The following is a 23,183-nucleotide window of genomic DNA, read 5'->3' as shown; positions in this document are numbered from 1 at the left end:
TTAAGTAAACCAAACACACACACACACACACACACACACACACACACACACACACACACACACACACACACACACACACACACACACACACACACACACACACACACACACACACACACACACACACACACACACACACACACACACACATTGCTAACTGAGAAATATAACTGTGACTTTGTCTAGGCTGTTGCGCTTTGTGTCTGTGTTTAACATGAATCACATGACAAAACCAGCCAGTCGTTGTGGGAAAAGTGAAAAGGCGTGGAGGACCATTTCATGGAAATTGGCAGTACTTAATTAAGCAATAAGGCCTGAGGAGGTGTGGTATATAGCCGATATACCACGGCTAAGGGCTGTTCTTACGCACGACGCATAGCGGAGTGCCTGGACACATCCCTTAGCTGTGATATATTGGCCATATACCACAAACCCCAGAGGAGCCTTATTGCTATTAGAAACTGGTTACCAATGTAATTAGAGCATTAAAAATACATGTTTTGTCATACCCATGGTATACAGTCTGATATACCATGGTTGTCAGCCAATTAGCATTCAGGGCTCGAACCACCTAGTTTATAACGGTGATTAACTAATATCTATGGCGGTCAATGGAAATCCTTTGTGTTGGTCCAGCCCAGAGTTCTATAATATTGTGAGTGAGTGGACTGTACAGGAAGTATGAAGCCGTGGCCTTGGTCGGTCTGACAGGGTAATAAAGGAATTGGCCATTTAAACAGCCATAATGCCTTTGATCCTTTCTCCTGATGAGGACGGCTGTCCAGCCCTGAGACATGGTCATGAATTTTTACAAGGAGATCCCTTAACAACGTGTTCCCACCCAGCTGCACTCGCCAAGCCACCACACACACACACACACACACACATGCACACACATGCACACACACTCAAACACACGCACATGCACACACATTCACACTCACACACACACATTCACACTCACACATTCACACTCACACACACACACACACACACACACACACACACACACACACACACACACACACACACACACACACACACACACATGCACACACTCAAACACACACATGCACACACTCAAACACACACATACACACACACTCAAACACACGCACATGCACATGCACACACATTCACACTCACACACGCAAACACACACACACTCACACACTCACACACGCACACAAACACATACACACACATACACTCACATACATGTTCACATACACACATATGCATGCAGCCATACCCTTCTACAAACACCACCCCCCCCCCCCCCCATATTGATAGGAACACACCACCCCCCCATATTGATAGGAACACTCCCCCCATATTGATAGGAACACACCACCCCCCCATATTGATAGGAACACCCCCCCCCCCCCCCCATATTGATAGGAACACACCACCCCCCCCCCCCCATATTGATAGGAACACACCACCCCCCACCCCCCCATATTGATAGGAACACACCACCCCCCCATATTAATAGGAACACACCACCCCCCATATTAATAGGAACACACCACCCCCCCATATTGATAGGAACACACCACCCCCCATATTGATAGGAACACACCACCCCCCCCCCCCCATATTGATAGGAACACACCACCCCCCCATATTGATAGGAACACACCACCCCCCCCATATTGATAGGAACACACCACCCCCCCATATTTATAGGAACACACCACCCCCCATATTGATAGGAACACACCACCCCCCCATATTGATAGGAACACACCACCCCCCATATTGATAGAAACACACCACCCCCCCATATTGATAGAAACACACCACCCCCCCCATATTGATAGGAACACACCACCCCCCCATATTGATAGAAACACACCACCCCCCCCCCATATTGATAGGAACACACCACCCCCCCATATTGATAGGAACACACCACCCCCCCATATTGATAGGAACACACCACCCCCCCATATTGATAGAAACACACCACCACCCCCATATTGATAGGAACACACCACCCCCCCCCATATTGATAGGAACACACCACCCCCCCCATATTGATAGGAACACACCATCCCCCCCATATTGATAGGAACACACCATCCCCCCCATATTGATAGGAACACACCACCCCCCATATTGATAGAAACACACCACCCCCCCATATTGATAGGAACACATTTCCTTCACATAGTTAGTCATACATTTCATCCCTCTCACACTGTAGGCCCACTTATATACACCAGACTGTTGATCAGGCTGTTGATAGCAGTGCCTAGCAGATTCCCTCCACCCTGTCTTTCTCCTCTTGTTTTCTCTGAAGTTACGAGTCCTTTTGTCGGTGTTGCAGAGGTAGACAGCTTCTAGTAATGGCAGATCAGCACATGTCCACGGCTGTGGTATTACAGACCAACACAAATCACAATCCCCCTGCATCTTTCCACGCACACGAGCGCACACGTACACACACACACACACACACACACACACACACACACACACAGACACTCACACACACACACACACACACACACACACACACACACACACACACACACGGCTGTAGTAGTGCATGTTTTGACTATACATAGGCTTCTGCTGAGGGGAGGACGGCTCATAATAATGTCTGGAACAGAGCAAATGGAATGGCATCAAACACATGGAAACCATGTGACACATGGAAACCATGTGTTTGATACCATTCCACCGATTCCGCTCCAGCCTTCACCAGGAGCCCATCCTCCCCAATTAAGGTGCCACCAACCTCCTGTGATAGGGCTATGGAAATACTCAACCCCACTTTCACCCCACTTTCACCCCACTTTCACCCCACTTTCACATCACAGAAGGGAACCTAAAAGAAAAACGCTTTTAACTCTTAGTGTTGCATTAGTATCTCATGTTATCTCCCTACCTATCATGTTGTGTCTACCTATGAAGCAGGGTAAATGAGCAGTCAGGAACACTTTAAACCTTATGTTGATGTGCTGTCACTCAAACACATAATGGAAAACAGCTCTCTCTCTCTCTCTCTGTGTGTGTGTGTGTGTGTGTGTGTGTGTGTGTGTGTGTGTGTGTGTGTGTGTGTGTGTGTGTGTGTGTGTGTGTGTGTGTGTGTGTGTGTGTGTGTGTGTGTGTGTGTGTGTGTGTGTGTGTGTGTGTGTGTGTGTGTGTGGAGTGTGTGGAGATGATCAATCAGGATGATAGAGTCAAAGATCTCTTCTAGCGGTCACTCAGAGCAGTAGTATGTCTGAATAATTTTAAACTGGCCAAAAACAGTCCACAGATGATGGATGTACCTCTCTTGATAAAAGATGCCTGTCAAGCAGACAGCGTTTATCTGACCCTTTGTAAAGGTTATTCTCAACTAACAGCCGTTGTTCCATACCGGGCTAGCCTTCATCAGTCAGACTGGGCACATAAAAGACTTACTGGCAGCGTTTTGGAACTGTGTCGAGTGGAGACCTACTACGATTGGTTCCAGTCACAGTTCTGTTTCCTGTACTGTTAAACAACTTCCTTCCTTTTTATCATCCATGGTATACGAGCTGACTGAATAGGGTTCCGTATAACGTTACTGATGTAGTAACATGTACCTGTGCTTTCTAAGAACAATTCATTGGCCTTTAGATTGATGTAGGCTTTGTGTCATCAGTGCTGTGGCTAGACGTGAGTTTATGGGGAAGAATATGTTTGAAAAGATGACAGCCTTGAATGTCTCTGTTCATGTCTGTTCATCTCATGGAACCCAACACGTTACATGTTGCGTTTATAATTCTGTTCAGTATGTAAACGCAACATGTAACGTGTTGGTACCATGTTTCATGAGCTGAAATAAAAGATCCCAGAAATGTTCCGTACGCACAAAAAAGCATATTTCTCAAAAATGTTGTGCACAATTTCGTTTATACATCCCTGTCAGTGAGCATTCCTCCTTTGCCAAGATAATCCATCCACCTAACAGGTGTGGCATATCAAGAAGCTGATTAAACAGCATGATCATTATACAGGTGCACCTTGTGCTGGGGACAATAAAAGTCCACTAAAATGTGCAGGTTTGTGACACAACACAATGCCACAGATGTCTCAAGTATTGTGGAAGCGTGCAATTGGCATGCCGACTGCAGGAATGTCTACCAGAGCTTTTTCCAGAGAATTGAATGTTAATTTCTCTACCATAAGCCACCCCCAACAGCGTTTTAGAGAATTTGTCTGTACGTCCAACCGGCCTCACAAAAAACGCAGACCACGTGTAACTAAGCCAGCCCAGGACCTCCACATCCAGCTTCTTCACATGCTGGATCGTCTGAGACCAGTCACCCGGACAGCTGATGAAACAGTGGGTTTGCACAACCGAAGAATTTCTGCAGAAACTGTCAGAAACCATCTCAGGGAAGCTCATCTGCGTGCCCGTCGTCCTCACCAGGGTCTCGACCTGACTGCATTTTGGCTCACCTTCGATGGCCACTGGCACGCTGGAGAAGTGTGCTCTTCACAAATTAATCCCGGTTTCAACTGTACCGGGAAGATGGCAGACAACGTGTATGGTGTTGTGTGGGCGAGCGGTTTGCTGATGTCAACGTTGTGAACAGAGTGCCCCATGGTGGCGGTGGGGTTATGGTATGGGCAGGCATAAGCTATGGACAATGAACACAATTGCAATTTATCGATGGCAATTTAAATGCACAGAGATACTGTGACAAGATCCTGAGGCCCATTGTCGTGCCATTCATCCGACGCCATCACCTCATGTTTCAGCATAATAATGCACTGCCCCATGTCACAAGGATCAGTACACAATTCCTGGAAGCTGAAAATGTCCCAGTTCTTCCATGGCCTGCATACTCACCAGACATGTCACCCATTGAGCATGTTTGGGATGCTCTGGATCGACGTGTGCGACAGCGTGTTCCAGTTGCCACCAATATCCAGCTACATCTCACAGCCATTAAAAGATGAGTGGGACAACATTCCACAGGCCACAATCAACAGCCTGATTGTGAAGGATTCTGTGTGAAGGAGATGTGTCGTGCTGCATGAGGTAAATGGTCACACCAGATATTGACTGGTTGTCTGATCCACACCCTGCCTTTTTTTAAAGACATCTGTGACCAACAGATGCATATCTGTATTCCAAGTCATGTGAAATTTAAGGCCTAAAGAATGTATTTCAATTGACTTATTTCCTTATTTGAGCTGTAACTCGGTAAAAATAATGAAATTGTTGCATGTTGCATTTATATTGTTGTTCAATGTATTTTAGATGCTAATTATTCTGAAAAGGTGTATAAAACCTGTATGAATTGTATTTCTAATAATTATAGGACAATATTTTAAGGTAACAATTTCTGAAATATGACATGACTTACTTTTATGATCCTGTATAAAGAGGTAAAAACAGGAAATGTATCACCTATGCCTCTATTGCCATTTAATCCAATTAGACTGGTTTTGGATTTCTTCCTGACCATGGTGGCTGCCATTGTCGCTCCATTATTGAACTTTGAGGTTTGATGACATAGCCCCTCTAGCAATTGAATAGGATTTCTATGGTGCTGTGACTGTAATGGCCATGTTGTGTCTGTGTATTGTCTGTGTCTCTGTCAGGCTGTGTGTGAGATGGACCTCCAAGGTCTGCTGCCAGGTACCTCTTACCTGATCCAGGTCCAGGCCATCTCCTACTGGGGACAGAAACGCCTGAAGAGTGGTCGTGCCCAGCTCACCTTTACCACAAAAACTACAGGTAAACTACTCACCTTTACCACTCGAAATACAGGTAAACTACTCGCCTTTACCACTCAAACTACAGGTAAACTACTCGCTGTTACCTCTCAAACTACAGGTAAACAACTCACCTTTACCACTCAAACTACAGGTAAACTATTCACCTATACCTCTTAAACTACAGGTAAACTACTCGCATTTACCACTCAAACTGCAGGTAAATACACCTTTACTACTCAAACTACAGGTAAACTACTCACCTTTACCTCTCAAACTACAGTAAAACTACTCGCCTTAACCACTCAAACTACAGGTAAACTATTCATCTTTACCACTCAAACTACAGGTAAACTATTCACCTTTACTACTCAAACTACAGGTAAACTACTCACCTTTACCTCTCAAACTACAGTAAAACTACTCGCCTTAACCACTCAAACTACAGGTAAACTATTCATCTTTACCACTCAAACTACAGGTAAACTATTCACCTTTACTACTCAAACTACAGATAAACTATTCATCTTTACCACTCAAACTACAGATAAACTATTCACCTTTACTACTCAAACTACAGGTAAACTACTCACCTTTACCTCTCAAACTACAGTAAAACTACTCGCCTTAACCACTCAAACTACAGGTAAACTATTCATCTTTACCACTCAAACTACAGGTAAACTATTCAGCTTTACCACTCAAACTACAGGTAAACTACTTGCCGTTACCCCTCAAACTACAGGTAAACTACTCACTTTTACCACTCAAACTACAGGTACACTACTCGCCTTTACCACTCAAATTACAGGTAAACTATTCAGCTTTACCACTCAAACTACAGGTAAACTACTTGCCGTTACCCCTCAAACTACAGGTAAACTACTCACTTTTACCACTCAAACTACAGGTACACTACTCGCCTTTACCACTCAAACTACAGGTAAACTACTTGCCGTTACCCCTCAAACTACAGGTAAACTACTCACTTTTACCACTCAAACTACAGGTACACTACTCGCCTTTACCACTCAAATTACAGGTAAACTATTCACCTTTACCACTCAAACTACAGGTAAACTATTCACCTTTACCACTCAAACTACAGGTAAACTATTCACCTTTACCACTCAAACTACAGGTAAACTATTCACCTTTTACCACTCAAACTACAGGTAAACTATTCACCTTTACCACTCAAACTACAGGTAAACTATTCACCTTTACCCCTCAAACTACAGGTAAACTATTCACCTTTTACCACTCAAACTACAGGTAAACTATTCACCGTTACCACTCAAACTGCAGGTAAACTATTCACCTTTACCACTCATGCGGAAGACACATTTCGGTTGAATGCATTCTGTCGTGCACCTGACTAGGCATCCCATTTCTGATCGAGTTGACATAAATCCAGTTGGTTGAATTTGATAATTTACACTCTATATATTTTTTTGATTACGAGGTTGTTCCTTTACATGGTATGATAGGGCCCCCCCCCCTGACAAAGAATTCTCAGTACCCCCACCCCCCAAAATCTTCCCATCTTCCTGCTGCTATGCCTGACTTAAGTGCCTCCCTCTGTGGGCCAGGCTGAAATACATTATCCTGACCTGGCTGCTTCCCTCTGGGGGCCAGGCTGAAAGACATTATCCTGACCTGGCTGCTTCCCTCTGGGGGCCAGGCTGAAATACATTATCCTGACCTGGCTGCTTCCCTCTGGGGGCCAGGCTGAAAGACATTATCCTGACCTGGCTGCTTCCCTCTGGGGGCCAGGCTGAAAGACATTATCCTGACCTGGCTGCTTCCCTCTGGGGGCCAGGCTGAAATACATTATCCTGACCTGGCTGCTTCCCTCTGGGGGCCAGGCTGAAATACATTATCCTGACCTGGCTGCTTCCCTCTGGGGGCCAGGCTGAAATACATTATCCTGACCTGGCTGCTTCCCTCTGGGGGCCAGGCTGAAAGACATTATCGTGACCTGGCTGCTTCCCTCTGGGGGCCAGGCTGAAATACATTATCGTGACCTGGCTGCTTCCCTCTGGGGGCCAGGCTGAAAGACATTATCGTGACCTGGCTGCTTCCCTCTGGGGGCCAGGCGGAAAGACATTATCCTGACCTGGCTGCCTCCTTCTGGGGGCCAGGCTGAAAGACATTATCCTGACCTGGCTGCCTCCTTCTGGGGGCCAGGCTGAAAGACATGACCTTCTCCCTCAGAAGCCAGAGCCTGGCTTGTATCAGTCCTGTTGATCAGAGCTTATCGACATCCCAACGGTTGTGAGGTCATCAATAGGAGAGGGCCCTGGGGATCCCTCCCAGAGAGTACCATTTAACCTTTAACCTGACCTTTTAGGTGGGTGCACACACAAACACACACACACACACACACACACACACACCAGTATCCGCCACATTCTGTGTTTTTTTCCCTGTGGCGGTTTCTGTCCTTTAGTAGGTTACATAAATCTTCCCCACAATTCTGGCAAAAGCATTTGAAGACCCACACACACACACACACACACACACACACACACACACACACACACACACACACACACACACACACACACACACACACACACACACACACACACACACACACACACACACGCCATAGGGGCTTTGGTGAAACCCTCACAGCTTCCCGCTGACTTTGGTCAGTCCTACATGGACTCTTAATGGCAGGCTTAGTAGTTATACTGCGAGCCCAATCCATTTTTAATAAAGTAACTAAAACATGCATGTTATTTTCCTATGGCCCAATTATTATCATTTTTCCTCTAAGGCAGCTTATTCTTTATACGTCTTACATTTTTTCATTCATTTTTATCAGCACCTGGTGTTCCCAGTAGTGTAGCTCAGTTTCGTGGGGCCCCAAGGCAAAGTCTGAGCAAGCCCCCCCCCCCCCCTCCCCTTTAACCCCCCAAAATATGCAGTATTATAACTAATATCATACTATTTTACACATTTTGCCATGAGGCTGAGAGAAAAGGTTGCTGTTTTAGAGCTCAGGGACTCTTGACAGACGGTACAATCTCACATAATATCCTCCCTTGTAAAGGAACAACCTCGCAATAAAAAATATATACAGTGTAAATTATAAAATTCAATCAACTGGATTTATGTCAACTCGGTCAGACATATAGTCCAACGGAGAAAGGGGATGCCTAGTCAGGTGTACGACGAATGTACGACAGAAATGTCTTCCCCATTTAACTCAACCCCTCTGAATCAGAGAGGTGCGGGGGGGGGGGGCTGCCTTAAATCGACATCCACATTGGGTTAACTGCCTTGCTCAAGGGCAATACAGCAGATTTTTCCACCTTGCCGGCGTGGGGATTTCAAACCAGCAACCTTTCGGTTACTGGCCCAATGCTCTTAACCCGCTAGGTTACATGTGTTTAATGGCCTTGATTGTTTCATTCTAACATTTATAGCACTATTAAATTCATTAGCAATTTGGCATGTTTTTATAGATTTAGAACATAAAAGAACATTTACAAAGCAAACATTATCCTATAGATCTTAAAATATTTTTTGATGAATATTAACAAAAAAATATTGACTCCATCAGTGGCAGAGTTGACAACAGAGTCTCAAAACAGACATATTTTTGCTCTGTAAAAATGTAAGTTAAACTAAAACATTTGTAAAATATGGAAAAGAAATCCCCAATAAAAACATTCCTGATTTTAGACAAATCTGACAGAGTTGACCAAATCTCTGGAAACATCTTTTAGGAATTACAGTGTTGAGATAAATATTATTTAAAGTCAAATTGTCCTACATAAGATCATTTTCCAGTTAATATCCAGTATTGTCAGTTATTCGAATTTTAAACACTTTTTTGGAGAGATCCTTTGCTTTGAACATGGGCATTTCCAGGCTTGAAAGTATTTTTATTTCTTGAGGGGAGTTGGGGGGCCCCCATTCCTTGCGGGGTGTGTGTTATGCCAGTGGGTGTTCCCCTCGTTATCAGCACCTGGTTTTCCCCTCATGTGGCCTTTAAAACACAACTTCGATTGTAAAAATCCTACTTAATGGATATGCATGGCTTATGCTTTATGCGGGCAGTAAGGCTCTTTGAATGACAGTTCAGGCATCAAAGATATCTCTACAAAAGCGGTTGACCCTCTCTGCTGAGGAATGGTTCTTTACTTGTACAGTAGGGGACAGAAGGAAAATACAGTGGGCCAATTGCCATCGAAAGCCGCCAGATTATTGCCATCTGATCTCTCGTTAAACCATCGATATGCCCTAAAATACCTCGCACAGTTGATCTCAATTGCAACCAACATTTGGCCAGAGATTTACCGCTCCCTAACGTGGATGTCGAGGTTTATCTTATATTCTTGATTGCAGCCAAGACTATTTCACCCTCTGGTTGGTATTGTCATCGGAACAACTTCGTCCTACTTCATGATCAGATTACAGGTGATTTATCTATTTGACGATCATTCCTTACAACTGAAATAAAGTAATTCCTTGTTTACCACAGTAAATCTACTGTGGCAATTTACCTGACATGTATCAATGGAAAACTAAATGTTGATGGTGTAGCCTACTCCTATTATTTAATTTGTTTTCAACTAATGTTATCAATTAAATACAACTGTCTTTTAAAAACATATGTCTGATATGGTCTTTTTTTTAATCAAGATCAGGGGTAAAATATCTCTGGACAGTACATATTTGAAATGTGTAACTAAATCAAGTGCTCAGCACTTCCAACAAGACTGTTGGAAAAGCATTCCAGCATTCCATTCTACTTTGAAGAATCTCAAATATAAAATATATTTAGATTTGTTTAACACTTTTTTGGATACAACATGATTCCATATGTGTTATTTCATAGTTTTGATGTCTTCACTATTATTCTACAATGTAGAAAATAGTAAAAATAACGAAAAATCCTTGAATGGCTGTCTCTCTATCTATCTCTCTCTCTCTCTCTCAGGTTTGTCATCTTTACCTGCCCCACCTGGTCCTGAGCAGACTAAAGGTCAGTTCTCCAACGAGCTCCCTTCCGCCCCTCACCTGGTCAACCCTGCTGCCCCCCACCAGGTCAACCCTTCGTCTCCCCACAACCTTCGCTTGGAAGCCGCTGCCCCACACTACCACAACGACCAGCTGCAGGTTAAGGTCTTCTGGAAGAGACGACACCAAGGCAAGTTGTACAAAAAAGAAAGACACAAAAGATCTCTACTCCTCCTCTCCTCGTTGGATAATACAGCCACAAGAATCCCATAGCATGGGTCAAAACAGATGAGGTTGGCTTAGCTTGTTGACAACATGTCAACTATATTTAGTCTCCAATGTTTATTGAAAACATACATTTCATTTACACAATGAGCATTTGTTGTCTCTCATATGTTGATATAACAGTCATATGTTGATATAATACTCATATGTTGATATAATACTCATATGTTGATATAACAGTCATATGTTGATATAATACTCATATGTTGATATAATACTCATATGTTGATATAACATTCATATGTTGATATAATACTCATATGTTGATATAACAGTCATATGTTGATATAATACTCATATGTTGATATAATACTCATATGTTGATATAATACTCATATGTTGATATAATACTCATATGTTGATATAATACTCATATGTTGATATAATACTCATATGTTGATATAATACTCATATGTTGATATAACAGTCATATGTTGATATAATACTCATATGTTGATATAACAGTCATATGTTGATATAACAGTCATATGTTGATATAATACTCATATGTTGATATAATACTCATATGTTGATATAATACTCATATGTTGATATAATACTCATATGTTGATATAATACTCATATGTTGATATAATACTCATATGTTGATATAATACTCATATGTTGATATAATACTCATATGTTGATATAATACTCATATGTTGATATAACAGTCATATGTTGATATAATACTCATATGTTGATATAACAGTCATATGTGCTTGTACAACAACTATTGGAGAGACACCACATACTGTAGCAGCTGAGTAAACAGAGTCCCAGTAGAGGTGTGAGGATCCAGCCAGAGAAACCCCAAACTCTCCTCACTGTACACAGACTACAGTCCACAAGCCAGATACATTGCTGTGTGCTTGTTCGTCTTTGAGTGTTTCCAATAAACACTGTTTCTCACAAAGCCCCTTTCAAATATGCTCCGTAAGCAAAGTCTTAAAATAGTGTGTTTGGCGAGGTAATGGCGATGGAGCTGACGTTGTGCTCCGTAAATCTGCCTGAGAGAGAATGAGGAGCACGAGGACAGATTTAATAACATCAATATGGGAACATAACCGGGAGCAGATGTATGTGTGTGTGTGTGTGTGTGTGTGTGTGTGTGTGTGTGTGTGTGTGTGTGTGTGTGTGTGTGTGTGACACAGAGACACAGAGACACGGAGAGACAGAGAGACAGAGAGACAGAGAGCAAAGGAAAGTAAGAGAAAGAGAGAGAGAATGTTCGTCTGGGGTTCAACCTAGAGTTCATGGAGAGATGGATCTGGTGAAAGAAGAAGGGGGGGTAGAAAGAGAAAGAAGAGGGAGAGGGAGGCTCATCTGGGGTTCACTGTAGTCAACCTGGAGATGATGTAGAGATGCATCTGGTGAAATATGTGCTGTTGCCTGGATACAGGAGAAGAGTGTGTGGTTGAAGGCCAAAGCGCTCTGGTGACGTGCTAATAGTGTTAGCAATACAACTGTCAATATGTTTATTTTCAGCCCTATCTGGCCTTGTTCTATAGCATCATAACACTGTATCCACCTTCAGCCCTATCTGGCCTTGTTCTATAGCATCATAACACTGTATCCACCTTCAGCCCTATCTGGCCTTGTTCTATAGCACCCTAACACTGTATCCACCTTCAGCCCTATCTGGCCTTGCTCTATAGCATCATAACACTGTATCCACCTTCAGCCCTATCTGGCCTTGTTCTATAGCATCATAACACTGTATCCACCTTCAGCCCTATCTGGCCTTGTTCTATAGCATCATAACACTGTATCCATCTTCAGCCCTATCTGGCCTTGTTCTATAGCATCATAACACTGTATCCACCTTCAGCCCTATCTGGCCGTGTTCTATAGCATCATAACACTGTATCCACCTTCAGCCCTATCTGGCCTTGTTCTATAGCATCATAACACTGTATCCACCTTCAGCCCTATCTGGCCTTGTTCTATAGCATCATAACACTGTATCCACCTTCAGCCCTATCTGACCGTGTTCTATAGCATCATAACACTGTATCCACCTTCAGCCCTATCTGGCCGTGTTCTATAGCATCATATCCACCTTCAGCCCTAACTGACCTTGTTCTATAGCATCATATCCATCTTCAGCCCTATCTGACCTTGTTCTATAGCATCATATCCACCTTCAGCCCTATCTGGCCTTGTTCTATAGCATCATATCCACCTTCAGCCCTATCTGGCCTTGTTCTATAGCATCATAACACTGTATCCACCTTCAGCCCTATCTGACCTTGTTCTATAGCACCCTAACACTGTATCCACCTTCAGCCCTATCTGGCCTTGTTCTATAGCATCATAACACTGTATCCACCTTCAGCCCTATCTGGCCGTGTTCTATAGCATCATAACACTGTATCCACCTTCAGCCCCATCTGGCCTTGTTCTATAGCATCATAACACTGTATCCACCTTCAGCCCTATCTGACCGCGTTCTATAGCATCATATCCACCTTCAGCCCTATCTGGCCTTGTTCTATAGCATCATATCCACCTTCAGCCCTATCTGGCCTTGTTCTATAGCATCATAACACTGTATCCACCTTCAGCCCTATCTGACCTTGTTCTATAGCATCATATCCACCTTCAGCCCTATCTGGCCTTGTTCTATAGCATCATATCCACCTTCAGCCCTATCTGGCCTTGTTCTATAGCATCATAACACTGTATCCACCTTCAGCCCTATCTGGCCTTGTTCTATAGCATCATAACACTGTATCCACCTTCAGCCCTATCTGGCCTTATTCTATAGCATCATAACACTGTATCCACCTTCAGCCCCATCTGGCCTTGTTCTATAGCATCATAACACTGTATCCACCTTCAGACCTATCTGGCCTTGTTCTATAGCATCATAACACTGTATCCACCTTCAGACCTATCTGGCCTTGTTCTATAGCATCATAACACTGTATCCACCTTCAGCCCTATCTGGCCTTGTTCTATAGCATCATAACACTGTATCCACCTTCAGCCCTATCTGGCCTTGTTCTATAGCATCATAACACTGTATCCACCTTCAGCCCTAACTGACCTTGTTCTATAGCATCATAACACTGTATCCACCTTCAGCCCTATCTGGCCTTGTTCTATAGCATCATAACACTGTATCCACCTTCAGCCCTATCTGGCCGTGTTCTATAGCACCCTAACACTGTATCCACCTTCAGCCCTATCTGGCCTTGTTCTATAGCATCATAACACTGTATCCACCTTCAGCCCTAACTGACCTTGTTCTATAGCATCATAACACTGTATCCACCTTCAGCCCTATCTGGCCTTGTTCTATAGCACCATAACACTGTATCCACCTTCAGCCCTATCTGGCCTTGTTCTATAGCATCATAACACTGTATCCACCTTCAGCCGTATCTGGCCTTGTTCTATAGCATCATAACACTGTATCCACCTTCAGCCTTATCTGGCCTTGTTCTATAGCATCATATCCACCTTCAGCCCTATCTGGCCCTGTTCTATAGCATCATAACACTGTATCCACCTTCAGCCATATCTGGCCTTGTTCTATAGCATCATAACACTGTATCCACCTTCAGCCCTATCTGGCCTTGTTCTATAGCATCATAACCACCTTCTGTGTTCCAGAAACCTATAAGGACTCCACTACATACGTCCTGAGGTGGTATCCTCATGTATGTGCCAGCAACGTCAGCCAGACAGAGAACAAAGCCACAGTGCAGGTGAGTTTCAGAGCTGTAGAATAGAACAGCAGTTCCACAACTTCGTTAGGTCAGATCTGAAAGAGTCAATTTGGGTTTGCCAACTAAAACTGCTGCGTTATATCCCTCAGCTTCTCCACAGTCTGGGACTATTTGATGAGTCATATTAATAAACAGTCCCTCAGCTTCTCCACAGTCTGGGACTATTGGATGAGTCATATTAATAAACAGTCCCTCAGCTTCTCCACAGTCTGGGACTATTGGATGAGTCATATTAATAAACAGTCCCTCAGCTTCTCCACAGTCTGGGACTATTGGATGAGTCATATTAATAAACAGTCCCTCAGCTTCTCCACAGTCTGGGACTATTGGATGAGTCATATTAATAAACAGTCCCTCAGCTTCTCCACAGTCTGGGACTATTTGATGAGTCATATTAATAAAACAGTCCCTCAGCTTCTCCACAGTCTGGGACTATTGGATGAGTCATATTAATAAACAGTCCCTCAGCTTCTCCACAGTCTGGGACTATTGGATGAGTCATATTAATAAACAGTCCCTCAGCTTCTCCACAGTCTGGGACTATTGGATGAGTCATATTAATAAACAGTCCCTCAGCTTCTCCACAGTCTGGGACTATTGGATGAGTCATATTAATAAACAGTCCCTCAGCTTCTCCACAGTCTGGGACTATTTGATGAGTCATATTAATAAAACAGTCCCTCAGCTTCTCCACAGTCTGGGACTATTGGATGAGTCATATTAATAAACAGTCCCTCAGCTTCTCCACAGTCTGGGACTATTGGATGAGTCATATTAATAAACAGTCCCTCAGCTTCTCCACAGTCTGGGACTATTGGATGAGTCATATTAATAAACAGTCCCTCAGCTTCTCCACAGTCTGGGACTATTGGATGAGTCATATTAATAAACAGTCCCTCAGCTTCTCCACAGTCTGGGACTATTGGATGAGTCATATTAATAAAACAGTCCCTCAGCTTCTCCACAGTCTGGGACTATTGGATGAGTCATATTAATAAACAGTCCCTCAGCTGGAGTGCACACTAACTTCTTCATCATAAAAATGAGCCAAAGCAGATCTGTGTCAGAAAGCGGAGCGGCAGCCAAGACCAGAGAGCTGTAGCTAGCTATCTCTCCCACTGCATCTGTCATCAGCTACCCTGGCTGGGGTCTGGCTGAGACCTGGCTGGGGCCTGGCTGGGGTCTGGCTGGGGTCTGGCTGAGTCCTGTATGGGTCCTCGCTGGGGCCTGGCTGAGTTCTGGCTGGGGTCTGATTGGGGCCTGGCTGGGGTCTGGCTGAGTCCTGTATGGGGCCTGGCTGAGTTCTGACTGGGGCCTGGCTGAGTTCTGGCTGAGTCCTGTATGGGGCCTGGCTGGGGCCTGGCTGAGTTGTTCTGGCTGGGGCCTGGCTGAGTTCTGGATGGGGCCTGACTGAGTTCTGGCTGGGGGCTGGCTGGGGCCTGGCTGAGTTCTGGCTGGGGCCTGGCTGAGGTGGGCGCTGTGTATGTGTACTAGAACTGTGTGAGAGCTATGAACCATCGCTTTACGAGAGGGGCTACGGAGATCGCATATCACAGCCTGGCGCACAGCTCTGCTTTCATCATTCTCTCTTCTTTTATCATCTTTTTGTTCCTGTCTGTTTGCCTTTCACATTCTTCCCTCACTTGAGACCAGAGTTGGCTGGCTGACTGGCTGGCTGGCTGACTGGCTGGCTGGCTGGCTGATGTAGAGTTGTTCAGTTGTTCAACTGTTCTGCTCTCTCTCTGTCCCCTATCTCTCTCTCTCCCCCTCTATCTCCCCCTCCTTTTCTCTCCTCTATCGCTCTAAGGGCTTTATTGGCATGGGAAACGTATGTTAACATTGCCAAAGCAAGTGAAATAGATAATTAACAAAGTGAAATAAACAACAAAAATTAACAGTAAACATTACACTCACAGAAGTTCCAAAAGAATAAAGATATTTCAAATGTCATATTATGTCTATATACAGTGTTGTAACAATGTGCAAATAGTACAAAAATGGAAAATAAGTAAACATAAATATGGGTTGTATTTACAATGTTTGTTCTTCACTGGTTGCCTTTTTCTTGTGGCAACAGGTCAAAATATTGCTGCTGTGATGGCACACTGTGGTGTTTCACCCAGTAGATATGGGAGTTTATCAAAATTGGATTTGTTTTCTAATTCTTTGTGGATCTGTGTAATCTGAGGGAAATATGTGTCTCTAATATGGTCATATATTTGGCAGGAGGTTAGGAAGTGCAGCTCAGTTTCCACCTCATTTTGTGGGCAGTGTGCACATAGCCTTCTTCTGTTGAGAGCCAGGTCTGCCTACGGCGGCCTTTCTCAATAGCAAGGCTATGCTCACTGAGTCTGTACATAGTCAAAGCTTTCCTTAAGTTTGGGTCAGTCACAGTGGTCAGGTATTCTGCCAGAATTCTGCATGCAGAGTCTCAATTTGGTGTTTGTTCCATTTTGTGAATTCTTGGTTGGTGAGCGGACCCCAGACCTCACAACCATAAAGGGCAATGGGCTCTATGACTGATTAAAGTATTTTTAGCCAGATCCAAATTGGTATGTCTCAGCTCGTTCACAGCTTTGCGGAAGTTACCTGTGACGCTGATGTTTAGACTGAGGTATATATCGTTTTTTGTGTGCTGTAGGACAACGGTGTCTAGATGGAATTTGTATTTGTTGTCCTGGCAACTGGACCATTATTTTTTGTCTTACTGAGATGTACTGTCAGGGCCCAGGTCTGACAGAATCTGTGCAGAAGATCTAGGTGCTGCTGTAGGCCCTCCTTGGTTGGTGACAGAAGAACCAGATCATCTCTCTCTCTCTCTCCCCGATCTCTCTCTGTCTCTCTCTCCCTCCTCTCTCTCTCTCTCTCTCCCTCCTATCTCTCTCTCTCCCTCCTATCTATCTCTCTCTCTCTCTCTCTCTCTCCCTCCTCTCTCTCTCTCTCTCTCTCTCCTATCTCTCTCTCTCCCTCCTATCTATCTCTCTCTCTCTCTCCCTCCTATCTCTCTCTCTCCCCGATCTCTCTCTCTGTCTCTCCCCCCAGCAGAATTCTCTCCATGTGAGTTTGAGTACTGTGATGGTGATGAATAGTACCACAGCAGTGTGAGCAGGACCTCACTCTCTTCTCTCTCACAACTAATGGACTTTGTCTTGGTTCTATGGCCTTGGAGAACATTTGACTCTGCGTCAGTAGGATATTTAGATTCCACTCCCTCCCTCCTCTCTCTCTCTCTCCCTCCTCTCTCTCTCTCTCCCTCCCTCCTATCTCTCTCTCCCGCTGTCTCTCTCCTAGCTATCTCTCCCCTATCTCTTTATCTCTCGCTTTCTCCTACCTCTCTCCAGCCTATCTCTCAAGGGTGGCAGGTAGCCTAGTGGTTAGAGGGTTGGGCCAGTAACCGAAAGGTTGCTGGATTGAATCCCCGAGCTGACAAGGTATAAATCTGTCGTTCTGCCCCTGAACGAGGCAGTTAACCCACTGTTCCCCTGAACAAGGCAGTTAACCCACTGTTCCCCTGAACAAGGCAGTTAACCCACTGTTCCCCGGTAGGCCGTCATTGTAAATAAGAATTTGTTTTTAACACATTTGCCTAGTTAAATAAAAAAGACATGTCTTTCACTTCTCACCGCTGTGCTGATTGATAATGTCTCCATGTTCATTGCTCCTGTCATCTCTTTTCTTCACCTCACTCTCGTTTCTCCTCTCAGGGAACACATTATGTTATCACGGGGCTGCTGTTCGCCTGTAAGTACCGGATCGCTGTGGCGCTCGTAGCACCAGAGGGGGATCAGAGGTCAGAAGGTGTTACTGCGGTAACGACCCCACCTTGTTCTGCGGTCATGGCGAGAGGGGGCAAGGCCTTGCCCTGTGCCAGAGAAGGTATCCCAAGCTCCACACATGCCCGAACACACAGCATGGAGAAAGTGAATATCTGACAGACTGATTGAGTATCAGGAGGAGTGTGAATGTGGTCCCGTGTGGCTCAGTTGGTAGAGCATGGCGCTTGCAACGCCAGGGTTGTGGGTTCAATTCCCACGGGGGGACCAGGGTTCAATTCCCACGGGGGGACCAGGATAAATATGTATGAACTTTCCAATTTGTAAGTCGCTCTGGATAAGAGCGTCTGCCAAATGACTTAAATGTAAATGAATGCACTGTTTTAACACAGCTTCTTACTCTCAATGAGAATTATATACATTGTATCTATGATTCTATGACCTTTGAAATATTTAGGTCCTTTGTTATGTACTAACTGTAGATATATTATGGGTCGAAATTATTATTTAGTAACATGTGTAAATGTTGGTTTTCCTGTGTCAGAGCGCCCCCTGGTGTCCAAGAAGGTGGTACTGCGTCCTGAGAAGCTGACTGCAGAGTTCCACACGGTCAACGGTTCCCTGCAGGGACTGTTCCGCTGGCAGCTCTCCCAGACTGCACCGGGTCAGACGCCCATCTCAGGGTTCCAGTTCTCCTGGGTGCAGGTGTCCTCTAGCGCCATGGCAACAGAAGGACAGGGCACCCTTATCTCTCAGACACAGATAGTGGCCCCGGTGAGAACCAGTGTGTGTGTGATCATCTCTGACTGTAAGCCATCCCTATATTTCCCTCCCTGTGTACTCATGTTGTACTGTTCTCCACCAGGACCAGCGCTCTCTGACAGTGGAGTGGCTGCAGCCAGACAGTGTGTATAAGCTACAGGTCCAGGTGCTGTCAGCAGGTGGCAGTGGCCTCTCAGTGGCCAGGACGCTCCATACACCTCCCCTCAACACCACTCTGCTATGAGGTACTGCTGCAGGGCCTAACATCACATACACCTCCCCTCAACACCACTCTGCTATGAGGTACTGCTGCAGGGCCTAACATCACATACACCTCCCCTCAACACCACTCTGCTATGAGGTACTGCTGCAGGGCCTAACATCACATACACCTCCCCTCAACACCACTCTGCTATGAGGTACTGCTGCAGGGCCTAACATCACATACACCTCCCCTCAACACCACTCTGCTATGAGGTACTGCTGCAGGGCCTAACATCACATACACCTCCCCTCAACACCACTCTGCTATGAGGTACTGCTGCAGGGCCTAACATCACATACACCTCCCCTCAACACCACTCTGCTATGAGGTACTGCTGCAGGGCCTAACATCACATACACCTCCCCTCAACACCACTCTGCTATGAGGTACTGCTGCAGGGCCTAACATCACATACACCTCCCCTCAACACCACTCTGCTATGAGGTACTGCTGCAGGGCCTAACATCACATACACCTCCCCTCAACACCACTCTGCTATGAGGTACTGCTGCAGGGCCTAACATCACATACACCTCCCCTCAACACCACTCTGCTATGAGGTACTGCTGCAGGGCCCAACATCACATACACCTCCCCTCAACACCACTCTGCTATGAGGTACTGCTGCAGGGCCTAACATCACATACACCTCCCCTCAACACCACTCTGCTATGAGGTACTGCTGCAGGGCCTAACATCACATACACCTCCCCTCAACACCACTCTGCTATGAGGTACTGCTGCAGGGCCTAACATCACATACACCTCCCCTCAACACCACTCTGCTATGAGGTACTGCTGCAGGGCCTAACATCACATACACCTCCCCTCAACACCACTCTGCTATGAGGTACTGCTGCAGGGCCTAACATCACATACACCTCCCCTCAACACCACTCTGCTATGAGGTACTGCTGCAGGGCCCAACATCACATACACCTCCCCTCAACACCACTCTGCTATGAGGTACTGCTGCAGGGCCTAACATCACATACACCTCCCCTCAACACCACTCTGCTATGAGGTACTGCTGCAGGGCCTAACATCACATACACCTCCCCTCAACACCACTCTGCTATGAGGTACTGCTGCAGGGCCTAACATCACATACACCTCCCCTCAACACCACTCTGCTATGAGGTACTGCTGCAGGGCCCAACATCACATACACCTCCCCTCAACACCACTCTGCTATGAGGTACTGCTGCAGGGCCTAACATCGTAAACACAAGACAAATCACTCACTGACACACTACAGCACTGTTTCCTAAACAGCCAATGTCTACGTGGGTAAAAATAACATTTATAAAATGTGATATATTTGACTGGCACTGCTCAAAACATAACACCATTCTGAGATCCCCACATGATCTCACTGTACTTTTGTACTTCCTTTCAGAGGGTGTTTGACCTCTCAGGACCATGTTGGCGAGAGAGAGCCAGAGAGAGAGAGAGAGAGCCAGAGAGAGAGAGAGAGAGAAAGAGAGAGAGCCAGAGAGAGAGAGAGAGCCAGAGAGAGAGATAGACAGAGAGAGAGAGAGAGCCAGAGAGAGAGCCAGAGAGATACAGCGTTGTGTGTGTGTGTGTTGTTAGTGTGTGTGAGAGAGCAGATCTTCTAGTTGGAGTCATTGATTCAGTAATGTATTCTGTATTGGAAAGCTGGCGACAGCAGAATTCTCACCATGTGAGTTTGAGTACTGTGATGGTGATGAATAGTACCACAGCAGTGTGAGCAGGACCTCACTCTCTTCTCTCTCACAACTAATGGGCTTTGTCTTGGTTCTATGGCCTTGGAGAACATTTGGCTCTGCGTCAGCAGGATATTTAGATTCCACTCCCTCCCTCCGTCTGAATGTTCTTGGCAGGTCAGAATTATAATAAATATTCTAGTTCTAGAGTTCCTGGACTTTACTAGACGGTTCTGGAACACAGAGTTAGTTCCTCAGAGAGAGAGAGAGAGGAGACACTCCTGGTGTGGTGTTGTAGTGTTCCAGACCTCCCAGTTAGGATGGACACCGTCAGGAGCACTGTGGGAGCACTGGGAGAGAGAGTGAGGGAGGGAGGCGGAGAGGGAGAATCAAAGCTTTGGTACCTCAACACAAAGAGCCTGCTTTTGTCCAACTTTGATAGAAGATGGAGGTCTCCCAAATCTGTGCAACTAATCACAAAATGTCAAAGGGAATCTACAGGGATTTTGTTGTTATCAGCTGTCTGCATATATAAGGAATACGACTCTGTTCGACCTGTAGCACACAGTCCACTCCTTTCAGCCAGGCCCGTAGGTGTTGCAGCCAAGCATAGTACTTTACATACAGAACAGGGAGTCATTGTAGAAATGGATCTGACTTCTGTTCCAGTGTTTGGTTTGATTTTGCATTAAATGACACGGATTACTTTAATCATATATAACCCCTGTCTGATCCCACCAATCATCATCATCCTCTCTCTGTTTTCCAGGCTCCCCCCAACGTGCTGCATCCTCTGCTGCTCGTCATCACTAGCGCCGTAGTGTGTGTTGAGAACACCACCTCTACAGCCTGTATATGTGTCCACTAAAACACACAGACCCTGCCACACACACACACACACACACACACACACACACACACACACACACACACACACACACACACACACACACACACACACACACACACACACACACACACACACACACACACACACACACACACACACACACACCAATGCCGTGCCAGTGCTGCACTGCTCTCTGTTGTCTTTATCACACAGAGATATATATTGAGATATATATTGCATGATAGAGATATATATTGAGATATATATATTGCATGATGAACGAATCACCTTTACCTGAAAGATCAGGTGAATCTATACCATGGCCGTTACACGTACAATACACGTTTAATGTTTAGAGATGATACTTTTCAGTCGTGTATAATGCAATCCTAATTTACACATGTCAAGAAAAAATATATAGCACTGATGTATGTAGTGATACCAAACTGTCTTTTTCATTGATCTCTACACAGTATGTTCCTGAAAGTAAAATGGCGTAAAGCAGTTTGTAACCTGTTGTAGTTTAGTATTTTTGTAATATTGCGCTATAAGTTATTATTTCAAGCATATGATAACCCCAGCAGTGACTTTGATGTATGTAACCCTCTTATATATCGTTGTTCCAGTTTTATTTATTGTGTTGTAATTAAAGAGTATTGTAATATGTGATGTTTTAATGACCTGGAGCTTATTCAAGAGTATTATAATATGGTGTTTTAATGACCTCGGGCTGACCCTCAACACAGGGGCCCCTCAGGGGTGCATGCTTAGTCCCCTCCTGTACTCCCTGTTCACCCACGACTGCGTGACCGTGCACGACTCCAACACCTTCATACATTTTTTACTGCAGTGGGCTAAATCAAGGTTACAAGGTTGGTGTTTCTGGGTAGTCTTAAACAAATCTACTTTGAAAACAAAAGTATACACCTCAAACACATGGTTATGGACTTAAAAAAAGAAGACACCTGTACCATGTCAGATATAGAGTTGAAATGTATTCCATTTTGAGTTTGCATCCCAATACACACACACACACACACACACACACACACACACACACACACACACACACACACACACACACACACACACACACACACACACACACACACACACACTATACAGACTGAAATATGACAAAGC

At 44.9% G+C, this 23,183-nt stretch overlaps 1 protein-coding gene across 2 annotated transcripts in view; it reads left to right on the top strand.

Moving 5' to 3' along the window:
* anos1b (anosmin 1b) overlaps positions 1-22,706 on the top strand; it is a 220,003-nt gene extending 197,297 nt beyond the window's left edge. For both annotated transcript variants that reach the window (XM_055943785.1, XM_055943784.1), the window contains exons 8-14: positions 5,590-5,725; positions 10,661-10,870; positions 14,587-14,681; positions 18,407-18,578; positions 19,020-19,249; positions 19,341-19,482; positions 21,960-22,706. In XM_055943785.1, the coding sequence (XP_055799760.1) occupies positions 5,590-5,725; positions 10,661-10,870; positions 14,587-14,681; positions 18,407-18,578; positions 19,020-19,249; positions 19,341-19,481 (984 nt within the window). In that variant the 3' untranslated portion in view covers position 19,482; positions 21,960-22,706. The remainder of the gene's footprint in view (positions 1-5,589; positions 5,726-10,660; positions 10,871-14,586; positions 14,682-18,406; positions 18,579-19,019; positions 19,250-19,340; positions 19,483-21,959) is intronic.
* The last annotated feature ends 477 nt before the right edge of the window (positions 22,707-23,183 follow it).

This window comes from Salvelinus fontinalis, chromosome 14, assembly GCF_029448725.1.
Source record: "Salvelinus fontinalis isolate EN_2023a chromosome 14, ASM2944872v1, whole genome shotgun sequence".
Classification (NCBI taxonomy): Eukaryota; Metazoa; Chordata; class Actinopteri; order Salmoniformes; family Salmonidae; genus Salvelinus; species Salvelinus fontinalis.
This window is presented reverse-complemented; position numbering and strand designations above follow the sequence as displayed.